The sequence below is a fragment of the Erythranthe guttata genome, chromosome 8 (assembly GCF_056151865.1).
Source record: "Erythranthe guttata isolate IM_541 chromosome 8, IM_541, whole genome shotgun sequence".
Lineage (NCBI taxonomy): Eukaryota > Viridiplantae > Streptophyta > Magnoliopsida > Lamiales > Phrymaceae > Erythranthe > Erythranthe guttata.
In genome coordinates this window covers 5218-24634 of record NC_142540.1, presented here as the reverse complement: position 1 = coordinate 24634, position 19417 = coordinate 5218, and the positions used below count along the sequence as shown (strand labels likewise).

The 19417-nt window shown below is 37.5% G+C and overlaps 3 protein-coding genes and 1 pseudogene across 6 annotated transcripts; 1 reads left to right on the top strand and 3 right to left on the bottom strand.

Annotated features, from left to right (window-relative positions):
* Positions 1-3850: 3850 nt before the first annotated feature.
* Positions 3851-6768, bottom strand: LOC148768245 (uncharacterized; annotated as a pseudogene). The gene is made up of 7 exons (XR_016033322.1): positions 6611-6768; positions 5529-6533; positions 4968-5440; positions 4657-4844; positions 4459-4577; positions 4111-4378; positions 3851-4020 (listed from the first exon to the last, which is right to left on the bottom strand). The product of XR_016033322.1 is annotated as an uncharacterized LOC148768245 (transcript).
* Positions 6769-9195: 2427 nt separating this feature from the next.
* LOC105970623 (uncharacterized) lies at positions 9196-10727 on the bottom strand. The gene is made up of 3 exons (XM_088822603.1): positions 10643-10727; positions 10023-10480; positions 9196-9897 (listed from the first exon to the last, which is right to left on the bottom strand). The coding sequence occupies exons 1-3, from the start codon at positions 10725-10727 to the stop codon at positions 9196-9198; spliced, it is 1245 nt and encodes a 414-aa protein (XP_088678729.1).
* Positions 10728-11257: 530 nt separating this feature from the next.
* LOC148768244 (uncharacterized) lies at positions 11258-12985 on the bottom strand. The gene is made up of 5 exons (XM_088822602.1): positions 12980-12985; positions 12839-12895; positions 12532-12741; positions 12024-12456; positions 11258-11868 (listed from the first exon to the last, which is right to left on the bottom strand). Exons 1-5 carry the CDS (start codon positions 12983-12985, stop codon positions 11258-11260), a joined length of 1317 nt encoding a protein of 438 aa, XP_088678728.1.
* Positions 12986-13797: 812 nt separating this feature from the next.
* LOC105970384 (P-loop containing nucleoside triphosphate hydrolases superfamily protein) lies at positions 13798-19027 on the top strand. Of its 3 annotated transcripts, none has more exons than XM_088821385.1 (8): positions 13798-14109; positions 14213-14948; positions 15050-15349; positions 15435-15718; positions 16050-17081; positions 18065-18233; positions 18329-18486; positions 18648-19027. In XM_088821385.1, the coding sequence occupies exons 2-8, from the start codon at positions 14249-14251 to the stop codon at positions 18888-18890; spliced, it is 2886 nt and encodes a 961-aa protein (XP_088677511.1). In that variant the 5' UTR covers positions 13798-14109; positions 14213-14248; the 3' UTR covers positions 18891-19027. The 3 variants fall into 3 exon arrangements, with proteins under 3 accessions (XP_088677511.1, XP_012850649.1, XP_088677512.1); XM_012995195.2 differs by having other exon boundaries at positions 13828-14109; positions 14206-14948; XM_088821386.1 differs by having other exon boundaries at positions 13935-14115; positions 14206-14948.
* The last annotated feature ends 390 nt before the right edge of the window (positions 19028-19417 follow it).

Genomic DNA, 19417 nt, shown 5'->3' with positions numbered 1-19417 from the left:
CGAAAGTTCACCCGCGATAACTCATGTTCGGTTGAATTTGACCCGTTTGGTTTTTTTGTGAAGGATCTTCGGAGTCGAGTCAAGATTTTCAGGTGCAATAGCTCCGGTGACCTATATCCATTTGGCGTCCCTCCTCCCGCCTCACCTCCCGCTGCTTTACTCACTGTCGCAACACCTTCGTTTCACACTCTTTGGCATCGGCGTCTAGGCCATCCCGGCAAACACGTCATGTCCCGTTTATTTTCTAGCACTTTTCTTTCACATAATAAAGACCCTAGGGAGTCTCTTTGTAATGCATGTCAATTAGGCAAACATTTTCGTCTACCATTTTTTTTCTCAAAAATCTATTACTGTTGCTCCATTTCAAATTATTCATGCTGATTTATGGACTTCTCCTATATCTAGTCTTACGGGTTTTAAATACTATCTTGTGTTAGTTGATGATTTTACCCATTATTTATGGACTTTTCCTCTTCGAAATAAATCTGACGTTTTTACAACCTTTGTCAATTTTCATAATCTTCTCAAAACTCAATTCCAACATCTCCTCAAAGCCTTACAAAGTGATAATGGTCGTAAATTAAAAAATGCGGATTTTCAAAACTACTTCACTAAATACGGCATCCTAAATCGTTTTTCGTGTCCCCACATCTCCCCTCAAAACGGACATGCAGAACGAATGATTCGCACCATAACCAACATGATTCAATCACTCATCTTTCAAGCTCATCTTCCTCCTACTTATTGGTTCGAAGCCCTTCATATGGCCACCCACCTACTCAATATCCTACCTACCAAAACCACACAAAACCGGACCCCTCACGAAGCTCTTTACCTCATCAAACCTACATACTCTCATCTTCAAGTATTCGGCTGTCTTTGTTATCCCAACCTCACCGCCACCACACCACATAAACTCGCCCCCCGTTCTACTCCTTGTGTCTATCTCGGTCACCATTCCTCTCACAAAGCCTATCGTTGCCTTGATAGATCCACTGACCGAATCATAATTTCTCGTCATGTTACCTTCGACGAAACTCATTTTCCTTTTGTTGAGTCAACTCCCCCCACAAACACACTTCCTACCTCTGCCTTGGATGAAAACACACCCTCCCTGTTCCTTCTCCCTCAGACTTCGTCTAACTGTTGCAACAGTTCACCCAACTGTTCCAACAGTGAACCACCATGTTCCAGCAGTTCGTCCAACAGTCCTATAACACAGCCAACACCTGTTCCACCTGCGGCTGCAGCACCACCTCTTGACCACGACCAGCTCACAACCCCTTCTCCTACTCCCACACCTCCCCCACCCCCCCTGCTCACCCTATGGTGACTCGCAGTAAAGCGGGCATCCACAAACTCAAAGTCCCCTTCTCTCTAGTTGCGTCCTCTACCTGTTCCATTCCCACCAACTATCGCCAAGCTCTTCTTGACAAAAATTGGCGAAACGCCATGATTGAGGAATATACTGCTTTAATTAAAAACAATACTTGGAATGTTGTGCCCCGCCCCCCGTTCACTAATGTTATTTCTGGTAAGTGGATATACAAACAGAAACTCAAGTCTGATGGCTCCCTTGAGCGATACAAAGCACGGTGGGTTGTACGCGGTTTTCACCAGCAGGCTGGCATCGATTTTGACGAGACCTTTAGCCCAGTTGTCAAACCAGCCACTGTTCGAACAGTTCTCAGTATTGCTCTCTCACGATCATGACCAATCCACCAGCTTGATGTGAAAAATGCATTCTTACATGACAATCTCTCTGAAATTGTCTACTGCGAGCAACCTCCCGGATTCGTCGATCCATCTCGCTCCACTCACGTGTGTCGTCTCAACAAAGCACTCTACGGTCTCAAGCAGACACCATATGCTTGGTATAAGCGTTTTGCCTCTCACATTATTACCATGGGGTTCAGAGAATGCAAGTCCGACACTTCACTTTTTGTGTAATGTCGCAACAGTTCGCGCGACTGTCGCAACAGTTCATGCGCCTATCTTCTACTGTATATCGATGACATTGTACTTACGGCATCCACACCTGAATTGCTCCGCTCTATCATCGCTGCCCTTAATAAAGAGTTCGCAATGAAGGACCTTGGCGATCTTCACTACTTTCTCGGCATCTCAGTTACTCGCTCGTCGAATGGGCTATTTCTCTCTCAACGTAAGTACGCCGACGAGATACTAGAGCGTGCACACATGGCTTCCTGCAACTGTTGTCTTACGCCGTCTGACACAAAGAGCAAGTTGTCTTCGACCACTGGACCCCCCGTTGCTGACCCTACTCTTTATCGCAGCCTTGCCGGTGCACTGCAATACCTCACGTTTACTCGTCCCGACATTTGCTATGTTGTGCAACAAATATGTCTATTCATACATGATCCGAGGGAACCTCATATGGCTGCTCTCAAGCGTATCCTTCGCTACATTCGTGGCACTCTCGATCACGGCCTTCACCTCTCCCCCAATCCGGACCTCTCTCTTATCGCTTACTCCGACGCCGATTGGGGTGGCTGCCCTGACACTCGTCGTTCGACATCGGACTATTGCATTTTCCTCGGCAACAACCTCATCTCTTGGTCCTCCAAACGACAGGTCACTACTTCTCGATCTAGTGCGGAGGCTGAATATCGAGCTGTCGCAAATGCCGTCGCCGAAACGACTTGGTTACGCAACCTACTTTCTGAGTTGCTCTGCCCACTTTCGAAAGCCACCATTGTCTACTATGACAACATCAGTACCGTCTACCTATCCAGCAATCCTATTCAACACTCTCGTACGAAACATGTGGAGATTGATATTCACTTTGTCCGAGACAAAGTTGCTTTGGGACACGTTCGAGTCCTTCACGTCCCATCCGCCTACCAATTTGCCGATATCTTCACGAAAGGACTCCCTACTCAACTGTTCCAGCAGTTTGTCTCCAGTCTCCACGTCCTCTCATTTCCCGTTTCGACTGCAGGGGTGTATTAGCGTATACATTATACGCATGGTTGTTAAATCGTAAATCGAATCGAAAATTGTTTTATCAAAAATGTAAATCGTAAATCGAATCGAATCGTAAATCGTAAGATTTAAAATATATATATATATATATATATATTAATATATCCATTATATACTATTTTTCAACATAAATCATGTTGCATATAATCAAAATCCATGTCATATGTTTCTTTAAACATGGACTTTTCAACACTACAAAACCATAAAAAAGTGTAATACAAAAATAGTATTGCTAATGTCATTAATCACTTTTTCAACACACAAAACCACAAAAAGTATAATACAAAAATAAGAGATTGAATATAGGTCCTATTAGAATAGGCTGTAGCCGCAAATAGATAGAGATTCGCATTCGGGAAGGGAACCCTCCGGAGAAGAATTAAGATAATGGATTGGAATTTTGTGAGGGTGAGTTCAGAGAGTTCTGCAAGAATGATGAAATTTTCAGGCATCTCACAGTCATGAAAATACCACAGCAGAACGGTGTGGCAGAGCACATAAACAGAACCCTTTTGGAGAGAGCACGTTGTATGCTTTCTAACGCTGGTTTGTCAAGGGCATTTTTTTTTTGCTGAAGCCTTTTCTACAGCTTACTATTTGGTGAATCGTTCTCCCCATTAATCTCTTGAGTTTAAGACTCCTGAAGAGGTATGGTCTGGTAGCCCTCCCAATTATTCTGATTGGAAGATATTTGGATGTCCTTTTTATCTAGTAACCGAGGTCCAAGAGGAGGCTAGTAAAGGAAAGGCCTTGCTTAGTGTCTGTCCATGAGGCACCCGGGAATCGTAGTAAGCCCGAAAAAGAAGAAGCTTTATCCTACTAATTCCATCCGGAAGCTTTATCTTTAATCACTGAAATAAAAAGTAGTATCATCATTTAAATCCAGCAGCTCTTCATTTTCAACATTTTCTTCACTGAAATTTACTTCATTCAGTTGTTCGAGAGCTACTTCTTCTTCTTGTTCCTCTTCTTCAATGGCTTTTTCTTTCCCTTTCTTATTAATATCTCTAGGTCCTATGAAAAATACATGTCATGTATTTAGACAATTCAAATAATAAATTGAATGACCATATACCAAGGATATAATGCATGATAATAAATTACCTCTTTTCTTTCTTTTGCTTGATTCACCATTTTCCAATTGAAAACACTCGTTAATATCTAACCAATCTGTATTCTCCGGTAGAGTTGGATCTTCTCTTTCCGTTATCCATTCATCATCAGATTCCATGTCAGATAGAGAAATAGGATCATAGAACTCACCATCTTTAACCCTCTTTTGATGTCGCACTTCAAGCCTTAGATTGTACTTCGTGAAAACAAGTGCATTAAGTCTTTTTTGCTCCAATCGATTTCTCCTTTTAGTATGCACCTGTCAAATAACTTATAATTTTGATATGGCATTCAATAATATATTCATTCTAAGACCCGAAAATAAAGTTTATCTCATACTTGATCAAATACGCTCCAATTTCTCTCGCATCCCGTGGCACTACATGTTTGGTTAAGAATACGAATGGCAAGTTTCTGAAGTTCTGGGCATGCAGCTCCATAAGATTCCCACCATAAAGCTATCAATTGCAACCAAATATCAATCAGTTAGAAAGACTACATTTAAAATTAAAAATATTTTCATGCTTAAACATTTACCTGGTTGTTTTTTGTTCCTCATTTGAACAGCCATGGACATTCCAAACATCAGTTCCGCTCTATGGAAAGTCTCTAGTAGTCTGTCTATTTGTTCTCGTAATTCTGGAGTGGGACACATCCGCTCGATTGTCTTATAAAGTCCATTCTTTATTCCATAATCCGCTTTGAAATCAGAAGAATAATGAAAGCTACACATATTTATAACTCAAACTTTACAATCACAAAACTAGGCAAACAAACAGTTAGTATCAAATAATTGTAAAAATAAATAAATAAAATAATAATAATGAGTAAGTAAGAATCATTATAACCTCGGATTAAGATAGTACGCAGCCGCATGAAGGGGTCTATGCAATTGTAAATCCCATCTCAGATCAATATTTCCCAAATCGGCTCATACCTTTTTTTAACATCTTTAAAAATTTTCTTTATTTGTTCTTTTGCATAACCCATTGCTTCATAAATATATCCCATGGCAGGCTTAGAATCCCCATCTACAAGTCTTAACACCTTTACTAATGGGAGTGTGCACATCAAGCAATATTGAATGGCCGACCAGAAGTTCTTGTCAGCTAAAATTATCTCACCAATAGCTTGTCCATCCGCTTTCTTCGCATATGAACTTTTTTGCCAGATTTCAGATCCAAACATTGCCGTAAGTGCCATCTTTGACTCATGCAAACGTCTCAAAGTTAAATACGATGCTGCAAATCTTGTAACAGCGGGTCTTGTTAACTCCCTATGCCGCGTGAATTTTCTCATTAAGTTCAAAACCCAAGCATGTCTGAAAATAAACATGGTAAAAATTAAAGGTATATAAAGTAATAATATAAGTTACACAGTATATAGTAGAACCAAATAAAACGAATTACCTGTAGATGTACACTGTAATCTTTCTTGCCTTGGCCATGGTGTCTCTATGTATTGGCATATCTCCAATATCCTTTAGAATGAGATCCATACAATGTGCAGCACAAGGATTCCAAAAAATATTTTTTCTAGATTCCATCAACATCTCTCCAGCTTTTACATAAGCTGCCGCACTGTCGGTAACAACTTGAACAATAATTTCCGGCCCAATTTGTCTAACAAACTTGTCAAGAAGTTTGAACAATTCCGTAGCATTCTTAAAAACATCAGAAGTGTCGATGCTTGTTAGAAACACGGTTTCCTTTGGACTATTAACTAAGAAATTCGTGATAGAGCGATTCCTATTATCTGTCCATCCATCTGACATAAGAGTACACCCTGTCGTTTTCCACTCATCTTTGTACCTTTCGATAATTTCTTGGATTGACTTAACTTCATTTTCCAAAAAAGTTACCCTTGCCTCATGATAGGAAGGAGGTATTAACCCCTTTCCATATTCTGCAACTGACTGCAACATAGATTTAAAAAATGGATCTTTCACCAAATTAAAGGGGATAGCGTTTGCATAAAGACATCTACATATATCACTACACACGGAATCTCTGTCCTTCGTCTTCCATAACGTATTCAAAGTAGTCTTAGAAGAGCCTGTCTCTTTTTCAGATTTTTTGAAAAACTTCATTGTTCGTTTTTTTCTTTTTCCAGGAATTTCACCAACATCATCTTCAACAAAATTTCCATCATCCCCATAATCTCCTTTCGTTTTTTGACTTTCCAGATAATTTAAAAAATAATTTCGAATTTCTTCAGAACATTTTGTACATGGTTCAACATCTTTTCTAGTTCCTGCTAAATGATGTTTTATGCGATAAACACCTCCCCAATAGATAACTTGACAGTGTACACATCTTACTCGCATGTTTCCTTCATCAATTTTTTGGCAATGTTTCCATCCTGGATCATCACTGCTCTTGCTTTTCTCCCCCTTTGATTTCCCCATAAGAAATCTGCAAAATAATGATAATATACAAAATTTAAATACATATATCTAGAAGAATGTACAAAATGTAAAATAATTAATTACCTGTGTAACTTGGTTGAACACCAAAACAAGAAGAAGGGATGTTTTTTGACGGCAGACGGTGGGAGTGGGATGATTTTTCTTTCTTGAATTTGTTGAGAGAAGGGAGAATCAAGAAGAATGGCAAAAGACAGCTTTTGTGGGTTGAAAAGTGGGTCTTCTAGAAATCACTTCCTAATTTAATAATATATAATATATTAATAACATAAAGCAAATCTCAGCAAATCGCCTAACTCGTACAAATCGCACGATTTGGGCGATTTACCAACGATTTAAACGATTTAGTTACGATTTTTTTATTTTTTCGATTTCTTCACCGATTTGAATCGAGTTGAGTCTGAATCGAATCGAATCGGACGATTCAAATCGTGAATCGTTCGATTTTGACAACCATGAATTTATACGTATATATTATTATTATTATTATTTATTATAGTTACCTTGTGTAATAGGTTACCTTGTGTAATAGGTTAGGGTTACCTACATGTACCTATATATATGATTAATATACGTGAGAGACATAATTCTCTCTTTCTTCAATTCTATTTCTCCTATAATATTCATTCGCCGTAGATTGTCAGTTGCTTCGGTATCTATTCCGACAGCAGCCTCTGCCTTGCAGCAGCTGATGAGCGCCTTTGACCTCACAGAAAAAGTCGGCCAGGAGTAGAGAGTGTGTGTGTGTGTGTTAGAGAGAGAGAGAATCAGAGAGAACATTTTACTCAAACATAAAACATTGTAGGGCAACTACTTGTTCGATCATTTACCACGATTTTAAATTAATTGCCTACTCCTCCTCCAATTTCGCATGTGGCAAATCAAAGCCTTCGAAATAAAGTTGCCAGGACGGTAACCTCAACATACTGCGATGATGATGATGATGGCGGTTTGGAAAAAATACGGGGGAGAAAAAATAGTTTGAGAGTAAGGTTTGGAAGTTTGGATGGAGATTATAATTGAATTATTATAAATTAACATTAAATAATAAGATTATGTCAAATAGGAAGAAGGGTATAATCGTGAAATTCTATTAATTTTTATTCATTAAAAATATTTTGGATTTAACTTAAACATCAAAAAAAAAAAAAAAAAAAAAAAATTAGACTCATTCTAATTAGAGGAGGCTAATGAGGAGGTTTGTCAAATAATCTCTATTTTTAGTTATACTTAATATTATTTTAAATTATACTACTTATAATAAAAAAATTAATAATAAAAAAAGAAATTAGCTAAACAAATCATTTATAATTATACTTAATATTCTTATAATTATACTACTAATAATTTTTTTTAATAATAATTAAGAAATTAACTAAATAAATTATTGTACATTATACTAAATATTATTTTTCATTGTACTACTTATAATTATTTTATTAATAATAATAAAAAAAATTAACTAAATAAATTTCATTATACTTAATATTATTAAAAATTTAATTATAAGTCTATTTTAAATTTATAATTATTTTCAGCCCCAAATAATTTTAAAATACTAATTTTCACCCCAAAATAGTGTTTTCCGTTACTTGCTAACGGCGGAGACCAAAAGTGTTTAAAATTGAAACTTGGAGGTGAACTTTGTTCACTTTGGAACAAGGGGGACCAAAAGTGAAATCGGACCAAACATGAGGGACCAAAAGTGTAATTCTCCCAAGTTCGATTAGTAGAACTAGGGGTGCAAGTTGGAACGGAATTTTCAATTTCCGCTGGTTCCGATCCGAAAAGTTCTGATTTTGGAACAACTTTTTTCCTCTTGACTTCCGAAATTCCGATTTTCTAATTTTTTGGATTGGATTTGGAATTTCCGATCCGGTTTTTTTATCCGAAAAGTACACCTATAAATAATATATATTATATAATACTTATAATTCCGAAAAATACACCTATAAGTTTTGTTTTAGGATTTTGACATAATGAATTGTTGTTAGAAGTTTTATTTGATATTATGTTGTGTTTATTTTTATTTATTTTTTTGAACTGAAATTTAGTAGTTATTTATTAGTTTTACTTTTATCGACGTGGATGTTCTTATTTTTGAAAAAAAATTATGAACATCTTAGAAAATTTCGGCTAAGTTTTGAAATTTTAAAGCTTATAATGTGATTTCCGATTGTTTTTTTTTTTCCGAAATTCCGAAAATTCCGGGCCTTGTGAAATTAGAATGAATTTTTAGATTCCGAAAATTTTGAAATGAGAATTGGAATTGATTTTGTACGTCCGATTTTTTTTTGGAAACTAGTATTCACCCGTGCGATGCACGGGGTGACATATTTTCAACTGGAAATACATGTCTGAAAAATAAATTTACGCATATATAAATTATTACGCTCATTGAATTTAAATACAAAACGCGACCAGCAATATTGAAGCATCATGTTCTTCATAGTTACATCATAAGAATAATATTAAATATTAGTATATCGTCAAAAATAAATCTTAAAGATAATAAAATTTGCACTGAGCATCCTAGGGACATGTGAAAATAACATCGCACGGGGGAAATTATATAGAGAAGAAACACCTGCCAAAGAATAAGTTGTTAAAAAAAAGACATGTTACATGAATAATTGGTAAATATGAAAATATTATCTACCTTCAAATTCGATGAAATACTTCCTTTTACACGACATTTCTAGTAACATTGGTGAGAATATTTTAATGCCACCACCTCTGCTCGTAACTCTTGACAGTGCAACATATAGTTGATCATGGCTGAAGACATGCTTAGGAAGATACAAACCAACATGCGAAAGAGTTTGACCTTGGCTTTTATTGATTGTCATTGCAAAAGAAACAATCAACGGAAACTGTCTTCTCTGAAATTTAATTGGCAGTCCGGTAGATGGTATTAAAGTCATCCGATGAATGAACACCATGTCACCGATATTTTTTCCGGAAAGAATTTTGCAACTCAGAACGTGAATGCCAGTTCTAATAATTTGAAGTTTGGTCCGGTTACACAATCCTTTAGCTTGATCGATGTTTCTTATTAGCATAACGGGTGCACCAATCTTGAACTTCAACGCATGAGAACGATGTCCGGAGCATCTTATTGTGTTGAGGAATTCAGTCGAATAAATTTCTGCATTATCCTCCATTGTTTGCTCGTCCCTAAACATACTATCTGAGCTCAGGTACACCTTCTCCTCTCCTAGAAGGAGAGACATTAAGTGATCGTTCACAAACTCGACGCATTCATTAGTTGGTGCAAGAATTGCTCTCCCTTGAAAATAATCTGGATCATACATGTTACTCAACAATCCGGGTAAACGAATTCCAGTAGGTCTCTGAATGGATCTTCTGAATCACCAATCAACATGTCATCGGGAATCACTATCGAAGCTTCACCATGATTTTGTTCCCCAACATCCTCACTACCAACCTTCAGTATCCAGTCTCCAAATTATTTTACCTCATCCACGTTGGATGGAGAAGAGCATGACTGCAATCTCATGTTCTTAGTCAACTTCATGACACGACAGAAATTCCACAGCGGAGAGGAGTTTATCGTAGCATGTACTATGTCCTGCCTTGATGCTTTGAGCACAACTGGTAAAATCTGCCTAAAATCTCTTCTAAGAACAACCACCTTACCACCAAAGAGTTTGTCAACCTGTAATATTGACTTCATTGTCTTGTCAAGCGCTTCAAAACAGTATCTATGCATCATAGGAGCCCCGTCCCATATAATAAGCTTTGCCCTTATGAACAACTCCGTCTGTGGACTTTGTTGCGATATGCTACAGGTGGAACTCTCGTGTACATTTATGGGTAGTCCGAATCGAGAATGAGCTGTTCTTCCACCGGGGAGCAATAATGATGCTATACCACTCGATGCAACGTTAATTACAATCTCTCCCTTGGAACGAACTGCAGCCGAAAGAGTTTACCATAGAAACGTCTTTCCCGTTTCACCATGGCCATATAGAAAGAACATTCCACCACGGTCATTGGATACAACATCCATGACTATATCATAAATCATTGTTTGCACGTCTGTAATTCAAGCAAGACACCGTTGAAGTTCCCTACCCATTTCAAATCGGTCGTAATCCAGTTCATCAAACACCAATATGTTTACTGTGTCATCCGCTGAGAATTCGATTGGAACTGGCATGGGCGTGTAATTTCGCAAGCTTTTACCATTGCTTTGCAATATTTTTTCTCTTTCGATGAGATACGACAATATTAAAAAGATGAGTAATATTTAAAATCTAATTGAATAATGTGTTATACAATTTGCCATATCTGGATTATTATGAAGACTTTGTTGTTTGTAAGCAATACCCTCAGCCAAATCCAACCAACAACTTTGTCAAACATGTTCGGGCCGACTTAAGCTATTGGAAAGAAGCATAACTACAAATAACCTTCTTATATAATCCATCGGTGCCCAAGTATTCACTTCTATTATTGAATATATGTATTCTTTGTCGTTATCTAATAAACCCAACACATAACATGCATCCCTGAACGTAGGGTAGACGGTGTCAAAAACTTTTCTGATGTCTTCGTAGCACGTATATCCCCTCTGAATGTTAAATAGCAATCTAAGGTATTAGTCTTTCTCCTTTCCAGGGGGAACATTCGCAAACCTACCAATAGAAAATCTTTTTTTCCTTGGCGCCCAAGTTCGAGAATCCTCTTTTAACCCAAGTTCGCAAACCTCCACATTGCCTCACATGCCGAAAGATATCTGCAGTCGTAGTACATCTTTATCTCATCACAAATCTCAGCACCGCCATCTGTATTACGAGTTTCATAAAATGCCGTCGTAACTCGGCCATGCCCCTTGTTTACGTATTTGAACATGTATTTGATTGACTTGTTCTGGTTGCATAACTCGATATTAATGTGAGATCGGTATGTACTCAACAATATACGATTGTACGGGACTACAAACCCATTGTCAAGAGTAGTCTTCTTCTTCGTAACTGTTCTGCCATCTTCCATTCTCCTGTACATAGTAAAACCATCTGCATCTGATTCAGTGCGCTGCACAAATGGCTTTGGAAATCGCTTCGTGCAAACTCGATCCTTCATACAGGGAGATTTCAAATTCGCCTGACCGCACGGTCCATGTATCATATACTTCTCCACCAACTGGTATATCTTTCGGTCGTTTACTTCGTCAGGATTTTCAGCACATATGATCCTATCAATTTCTTCTGGGTTATTGGTCTTATCGTTATTATGAAACCACAATAAAATATGTGCATGCGGTAGACCTCGTTTCTGAAATTCAATTAAGCATACATCTGCATAGAAAATATAAACATATGGTATTAAAAAAATATGCATTAATTTAGTTAAGGAAGCAATAAGTAGTTAAACTCACACATGAGCAAATTCTTTAATTTATATGAATGAAGTAAATGTATAATTATAAACTGAGATCTAATTAAATACTTACATGCTGTAATACGTCTGAATATACAACCTTTCTTGATTTCTGTCATCATACTATTGAGCTTCATCTTGAACACACGACAAAGAATGTCTGGCCGATCCTCCGGCCTGAGATTTGTATCTTTCAACACCCTTTGTATTTCTGGCCATTGAGGATTGCATGTGATGGCAATGAAGAGGGTTGTAGATCCAATCCAGTTACATATTTGAAGAGCATCAACGAAGTTGTTAAACATATACCTTGGACCTGCGGTGAACGACCCTGGAATTATAATGCGTTGTCCAACTGATTTACCCTCAGTGTCTCCTTTAAAAATATTTTCTTCGATACCCTTGTACATGTCAACCCTAAGTTGATCTTGATTGAACCTTATGAAATTCAACCTCTGTGACTCTACCATCGAAAATCCATCAACACAGAACTGCTGAAATAACTTCTTGAAATGCAAAAGTAACAAATGTTATCAACGTCGTTTCAGGATTAGATATGCAAAGAACTCTCGCATGCTTACCTTCCTCCATTTTCTATTATCAGCAAACGAAGATTCTCTCAAACAGATATCGTCTCGATAATCATCTTCCCTGTAAGGAAATAAAAGAGGATACTGTAGAGGCAAGTAAAGAGGATGGAGCTCACTGATTCGTTGAAGCTTATTTGAGCGTGTCTCAGCTACAATATCCCTAAACGCATGTAACGAATCCAATACAATGCAATTGACTTGCTATTTTGTACAATAATTATACAAAATAAGTAAAACGTTACCAAAATAATACAAATATAAATATTTAATGACATAAAATCATTCTACAATAAATTACCTTGATAAAAATATTGAGTGGAGCCCGTAGCAAGTTTCTAGTACAATGCAAATTAACCTACAAATGAGGAATGCCAAAACATATAAGTTATACAAAATAAAGGTCATTATGTAAAATTGTAAAAAAAAATTATATAGTTACCTTCATATATGCCGAAAAACATCCTTGTACCACATTATTTGTAGTTGGTTGTATCGCTAGATTCCGACGTGATCAAAATCCTTATGCCACTTCAACTATTAACTCTCGAGAGTGAGACATAGAGTTGTCCATGACTGAAAACATGTCTGAGCAAGTGCCGTACTACATGGGAAAGAGTTTGTCTTTAACTTTTATTGATTGTTATTGCAAAGGAAACCATCACCGAAGACTGACATTGCTAAAATTTAATAGGCGATGTAGAGTTGGACGGTACCAATGTCATTTGAGCAATGAACGTACACTATATGGTCAACATGTTTATCGGGTAGTGTAATGCATTTGAGAACGTGTTTTCCCATATTAATAACCTGAAGCCTAGTTCCACTGCACGATCCTCTAGCCTGATCAATATTTTTTATGAGCATAACGGGAGTACATCTTTTCAATGCAACCTAGGTGGAATTCTGGAGCACGATATGGTGTTGAGGAACTCGGATCTATGATATTAACTCCTCATTGTACACTCTATCGGAATTCAAATAAACGTTCTCTTCTCCAGTTATGAGCGACAAAAAATTTTTCCGAAATTCCGAAAATTCCGGGCCTTGTGAAATTAGAATGAATTTTTAGATTCCGAAAATTTTGAAATGAGAATTGGAATTGATTTTGTACGTCCGATTTTTTTTTGGAAATTTTCTGAAAAGGCTAAGTAGAGCAATTAATTCAATGAACTGAGTGATTAAATTAATTATTTTTTAATTCAATTAAGGGTTATTTAAAGATCAATCTTATAAGCCTATTTTTTTCCTCAAAAAAAAAAAAAAGAAAAAAAAAAAAAAAAAAAAAGAAAAAAAGAATAAAGAAAAAGGGTCTGTCAATCAACTAAACGATGGCGCGGCTAAATGAAGGCCACGAACATTAGAGAATGGTTAGTGGCTAATTGCAGATGGAATCCATGGGGGTGGGATCCTTTAGTTTAGAGATTGGGGGATGGGGACCCACCCTAACAATGACTTGACTCAATATCTTCGCGAACCCCACAAGTTCCAGAGCCACAACATTCTTCCATCATCATTTTACGATTGATTCTCTCGTTGCTCACCTCTAACAGTTATTGTAGATTCTGAGGGGTATTTGTAAATATTTCTTCTTTATATGTTGATATTTTTTTTTGTATTTGTTCTGAGAAAGTTGATTGATTGTTTGAATTTTTAAATTTACACCAGGGAGGAGGAGGAGGAGGAGGAGGAGCAGCTCAAGTTCTGAAAGATGGAAGCGTTGTGCATTTCCTGTGGCGGCGTTTCGGCCTCACTATTGAAATCCCCGGTCGTCCGCAGTGATTCTGTTTATCTTTACCGCCACAAGAAGAGAGTATTTTTAGGTTCACCAATTTCACATCGTATTTTGTCGACTGCAAGAAATAACAGCAGCGGCAGTGCCACTAAGAGAAGGAGCAACAAGAATAAACAAGGTAAGAATAATAGTAGTGATAGTGGTGTGCCTGTAAGTGTAACTGAAGAAGAAATGAGAAACAAACAGCAGCAAATAAACGAAGGTAAGAGAAATGGGCCAACGAGCGTGCGTTCTCTGTATCAGAATGGTGGTGACCCCCTTGGGCGGAGGGATTTGGGCAAAGGCGTGGTGAAATGGATATCCCAAGGCATGAAAGCGATGGCTTTGGAGTTTGCAAGGGCTGAGATGCAGGGTGAATTTGCCGAACTGAAACAACAGATGGGGCCGGCTGGTCTCACCTTTGTAATACAGGCTCAACCCTACCTCAATGCTGTTCCTATGCCCGTTGGCCTTGAAGCCATCTGCCTCAAGACTTGCACTCATTACCCAACCCTCTTCGACCACTTTCAGAGGGAGCTCAGGGACATTCTTCAGGACCTCCAGCACAAATCTCTCATTCCTCTTACCTGGCATCAAACTCAGTCATGGAAGTTGCTCAAGGATCTCGCTAATTCAGGTTTTCTTTTTTTTATCCATATCCTCCCTATTAATCTGCTCAATGATCTTTCATGTCACTATTCCTTGTTTTTAATCTCCGTTTTATTTTATTTTTTCCAGCTCAACATAGAGCTGTTGCCAGAAAAGCTCCCCTGTCCAAGTCTCTCCATGGTCTATCCATCGACAAGACCAAATCCATTCAGTGCAGAATCGACAAATTCACCGAGCACATGTCACATCTTCTTCGCATTGAAAGGGATTCTGAATTGGAGTTTACCGAGGAAGAGCTGAATGCCGTTCCAACACCTGATGAGCATTCCACTTCACCAAAGCCCATTGAATTCTTGGTCAGCCATGCCCAGGCTGAGCAAGAACTCTGTGATACCATATGCAATCTCAATGCAATTAGCACATCTATAGGTAACACAATAATGACTTCCAATTCCAACCATTTCCACTTATCTGCTTAAATTAACACATCATCAATATTTTATTATAAATGTAGGACTAGGAGGAATGCATTTGGTTTTGTTCAGAGCTGAGGGAAACCACAGATTGCCACCCACTAATCTTTCTCCGGGAGATATGGTTTGCGTTAGAATATGTGACAGTAGGGGGGCTGGTGCAACATCTTGCATGCAAGGTTTTGTTAATAATCTCGGGGATGATGGATGTAGCATTAGTGTCGCTCTTGAATCCCGTCATGGCGATCCTACCTTTTCTAAACTTTTTGGCAAGAATATCCGCATTGATCGCATACAAGGATTGGCCGATGCACTCACATATGAGGTACTAAAGACATCCGCTCTTGTTTGCTCAATGGGGTGTTCAGATATATGCAATTTGAAAAAACACGGATGATGCTTCCCATCTTCTCTATTATGTTCTCATTATATATACAGATGGAAAACTATCTAGTTTCTATTTAAAAATAATCATAAATAGCTGGAATTTAATAACAAATCAACCAGGAAAACATTTCCATATGATCGCAACATATACTCTGAACTGAGGTGGTGCCAGTTATGTAATATCAGAGCATTGATTGGCCTTCATATTCTCATATTTTTCATTTCCAATCAGCATATGTGTTTTAAATTCTTGTAATTACTTTGTGCAGCGTAATTGTGAAGCTTTAATGATGCTTCAGAAGAAAGGTTTACAGAAACAGAATTCATCAGTAGCCGTTGTGACTACAATCTTTGGAGATAAAGAAGATATAGCGTGGTTTGAGGATAATGACTTGGTAGATTGGTCTGAAGTGGAGTTGGATGGGTTGTTAGACACTGAATTTTACGACAGCTCCCAGCAAAGGGCAATTGCATTAGGTTTAAACAAGAAGCGTCCTGTACTCATAATCCAAGGTCCTCCTGGAGCTGGAAAGACTGGTGTGCTGAAGCAACTAATTTCACTTGTTGTTAAACGAGGTGAAAGAGTACTTGTAACTGCACCGACTAATGCAGCTGTAGACAACATGGTTGAGAAACTGTCTGATATTGGAGCTAATATTGTACGCGTAGGTAATCCAGCACGAATATCGCCTGCCGTTGCTTCCAAATCTTTGGTTGAAATTGTTAATAGTAAACTTGCGGATTATAAATCAGAGTTTGGGAGGAAGAAATCTAATTTAAGGAAGGACCTCAGCCATTGCTTAAAGGATGATTCTTTAGCTGCTGGCATACGTCAGCTTTTGAAACAGTTGGGGAAGGCGATCAAGAAGAAGGAGAGGGAAACAGTAAAAGAAATTCTTTCAAGTGCTCAGGTTGTGCTTGCCACTAATATTGGAGCAGCTGACCCGATGATTAGATCACTTGACTCATTTGACTTGGTGGTCATAGATGAAGCAGGTCAGGCCATTGAACCTTCTTGCTGGATACCAATATTGCTGGGAAAACGTTGTATACTTGCAGGGGACCAATGCCAACTTGCACCTGTGATATTATCTAGAAAAGCCTTAGAAGGTGGTCTGGGCGTATCTCTCTTGGAAAGAGCGTCAACTTTGCATGAAGGGGTTTTTGCGACAAAGTTAACAACACAGTATAGGATGAATGATGCAATAGCTAGCTGGGCTTCAAAGGAGATGTATAATGGGTTACTGAAGTCATCTGCCAGTGTTACTTCTCATCTTCTTTCTGATTCTCCATTGGTCAAGGTAGAGTGCTTTGACAAATTTACAATTATTCTGCCATTATTTTATTCAAAAAATTAAATTCATGTGCGTTGAGCTTAAACATGTTTTTTTGCATATACAGTATCTTAAAACAAATCAATCATATGTATTACTTAAGACTCACAATGACACCTATCCCCGATGACGTATCTAGAGAAACTAGATTTTCTGAGGTTACATCATTTATTGGCGAAGGTACAATGAATTTCTGATAACTGAACAGTTTTAGTAATCTGCAGGTATAGGACTATAAAATTAGCAAACCAGTTTTCAGAGTATTAATTCAAATTAAAAGGTACAATGAATTTCACTCATTTACTGGGAGGAGCTGTCAATGAGAGAGAGCCCAATATATTTGTTTTTTATTATAATAGAAACCGGACTGGATTTAGTCTTACCTGAAACAATGAAAGTGAATTTCTCAGACTCTATGTTGGCTTGTTTATCACCAGATCTGAATCCAGTGCTACTCCTGAGCCATCAATTTGAGTGTGGCAAGTATAAGCACTTGAGAAATGAATATGAAAATGTGAGTCGGAATTAGATTTACATCATAAAACTTGTTTCTATTATCATGCTACTTTTGTTATTTATTGGCCAAAGAATCTATCTACCTTTGAACGTTGAAGCAAGAATGTCAATATTTTTTTAAAGACAGTTGAAAATATTGCCTCCAATTCCTGGAAAGATTGTTCTGTGAAGGTAAGCTAGTGTATTCAACAAGGGGATTTATTTTTGAGGCATATACAATTCGGTATTAAATTATTTCTGAGAAACACAAAAGTGTAGGCACCATAGAAATCAGATGATAAATTCAGTTAAGATACATTTAAGTTTCTTCGTTATGTGGATTATTAGCATAAAAGCATACATCAACTAAAAACTCTTGTGTCAAATAATTATTAGCCATGTGAATTTTCTTTTATTCAATTACGATGACGACAATAAATGTACTCTTGTTGCAGCCAACCTGGATAACACAATGCCCGTTGCTGTTGCTTGACACAAGAATGCCATATGGGAGTTTGTCTGTTGGCTGTGAAGAACAATTAGACCCAGCTGGCACAGGCTCTTTCTACAATGAAGGTGAAGCGGACATTGTTGTACAGCACGTTTTTGCCTTGATTTATGCTGGTATTGCCATCTTCTAATCTTCCAGTAGGACTAACATTAATTATTAGAGGATCGGAAGTTGCAGATATCTAATCTTATTAACTGTGTTGAATTAGGTGTTAGGCCAGCAAGCATAGTAGTGCAATCTCCTTATGTTGCTCAAGTTCAACTATTAAGAGACAGGCTAGAAGAGTTTCCGATAACCAAAGGTGTTGAGGTTGCAACTATTGACAGCTTTCAAGGCCGTGAAGCAGATGCTGTGATTATATCAATGGTGAGCTTTTCTTTAATGTCGTAATCGTCATGTTTAACAGAAATATGCAGTAAGGGGGTGTCACTTTTTTTTTTTTTTTTTGTTGTTCTCTGGCGAATACGCTGGAGAAGTAATTCTGCTTGTTTGATGTTTCAATCAATATAATTACACTATTGTTTCAGGTTCGGTCGAACAACTTGGGAGCTGTTGGATTTTTAGGAGACAGCAGGCGAATGAATGTAGCTATAACAAGAGCACGTAAGCATGTGGCAATAATTTGTGATAGCTCAACGATATGCCATAATACATTTTTGGCAAGGTTGTTGCGTCACATTAGATATTTTGGTCGAGTGAAGCATGCTGAGCCAGGTGGTTCTGGAGGTTCTGGCCTTGCCATGAATCCCATGTTGCCTTCACTAAGTTAACAACTGTTGCATTACTTCCAATTCTCTACTTCATTCGACCATTGTCATCGTTGCCGTCCACACATTCCCATACCACATATGTATGTATATGTATAGCAATATTTAAAAAAAAATGTTTTAGCAATTGTTTCATTCAACCATTATCTCTACTTCATAGCTGTCCTGAAAGATTGTTTTAACAATTGTTGATTCATTTATATAACGAACAAAAAAAGAAAAGAAAAATCATATATATTACTGCACACATTCTAGATTGTATTGTCCGCTTCACATTTGTTCGAAATATAAAAATTCGAGTAAACTGCAAAAACTACCCCTGTGTAATCTCGAAATAGCAAAAACCCCCCTGTGATAAATAAACTAGCAAAAACCTCCCCTGTGAAATTATTTAAATAGCAAAAACCCCCCTATGGAACTATTTGAGGGTTGACTTGATATAAAAAGACACAAATACCCCTGGAGTCTTGCAATTAATAAATTCTTATATTTTATAAATATTTTAATTATTTTATTTAAAAAATAATCAA

Excerpts from the sequence above, each read along its gene's own strand:
- LOC105970623 (XM_088822603.1), bottom strand. The coding sequence starts at position 10,727 with ATGCCAGTTCCAATCGAATTCTCAGCGGATGACACAGTAAACATATTG. Across the intron at positions 10,481-10,642 it reads TTACGACCGATTTGAAATGG|TTCGTTCCAAGGGAGAGATT; the intron begins GTAGGGAACTTC and ends TTTCGGCTGCAG. Across the intron at positions 9,898-10,022 it reads CTCCATCCAACGTGGATGAG|AGACCTACTGGAATTCGTTT; the intron begins GTAAAATAATTT and ends AGATCCATTCAG.
- LOC105970384 (XM_088821385.1), top strand. The coding sequence starts at position 14,249 with ATGGAAGCGTTGTGCATTTCCTGTGGCGGCGTTTCGGCCTCACTATTG. Across the intron at positions 15,350-15,434 it reads TGCAATTAGCACATCTATAG|GACTAGGAGGAATGCATTTG; the intron begins GTAACACAATAA and ends TTATAAATGTAG. Across the intron at positions 17,082-18,064 it reads CTGATTCTCCATTGGTCAAG|CCAACCTGGATAACACAATG; the intron begins GTAGAGTGCTTT and ends CTCTTGTTGCAG.
- LOC148768244 (XM_088822602.1), bottom strand. Across the intron at positions 12,742-12,838 it reads CACTCAATATTTTTATCAAG|CAAGTCAATTGCATTGTATT; the intron begins GTAATTTATTGT and ends TGTACAAAATAG. Across the intron at positions 12,457-12,531 it reads ATAATAGAAAATGGAGGAAG|AAGTTATTTCAGCAGTTCTG; the intron begins GTAAGCATGCGA and ends TTGCATTTCAAG.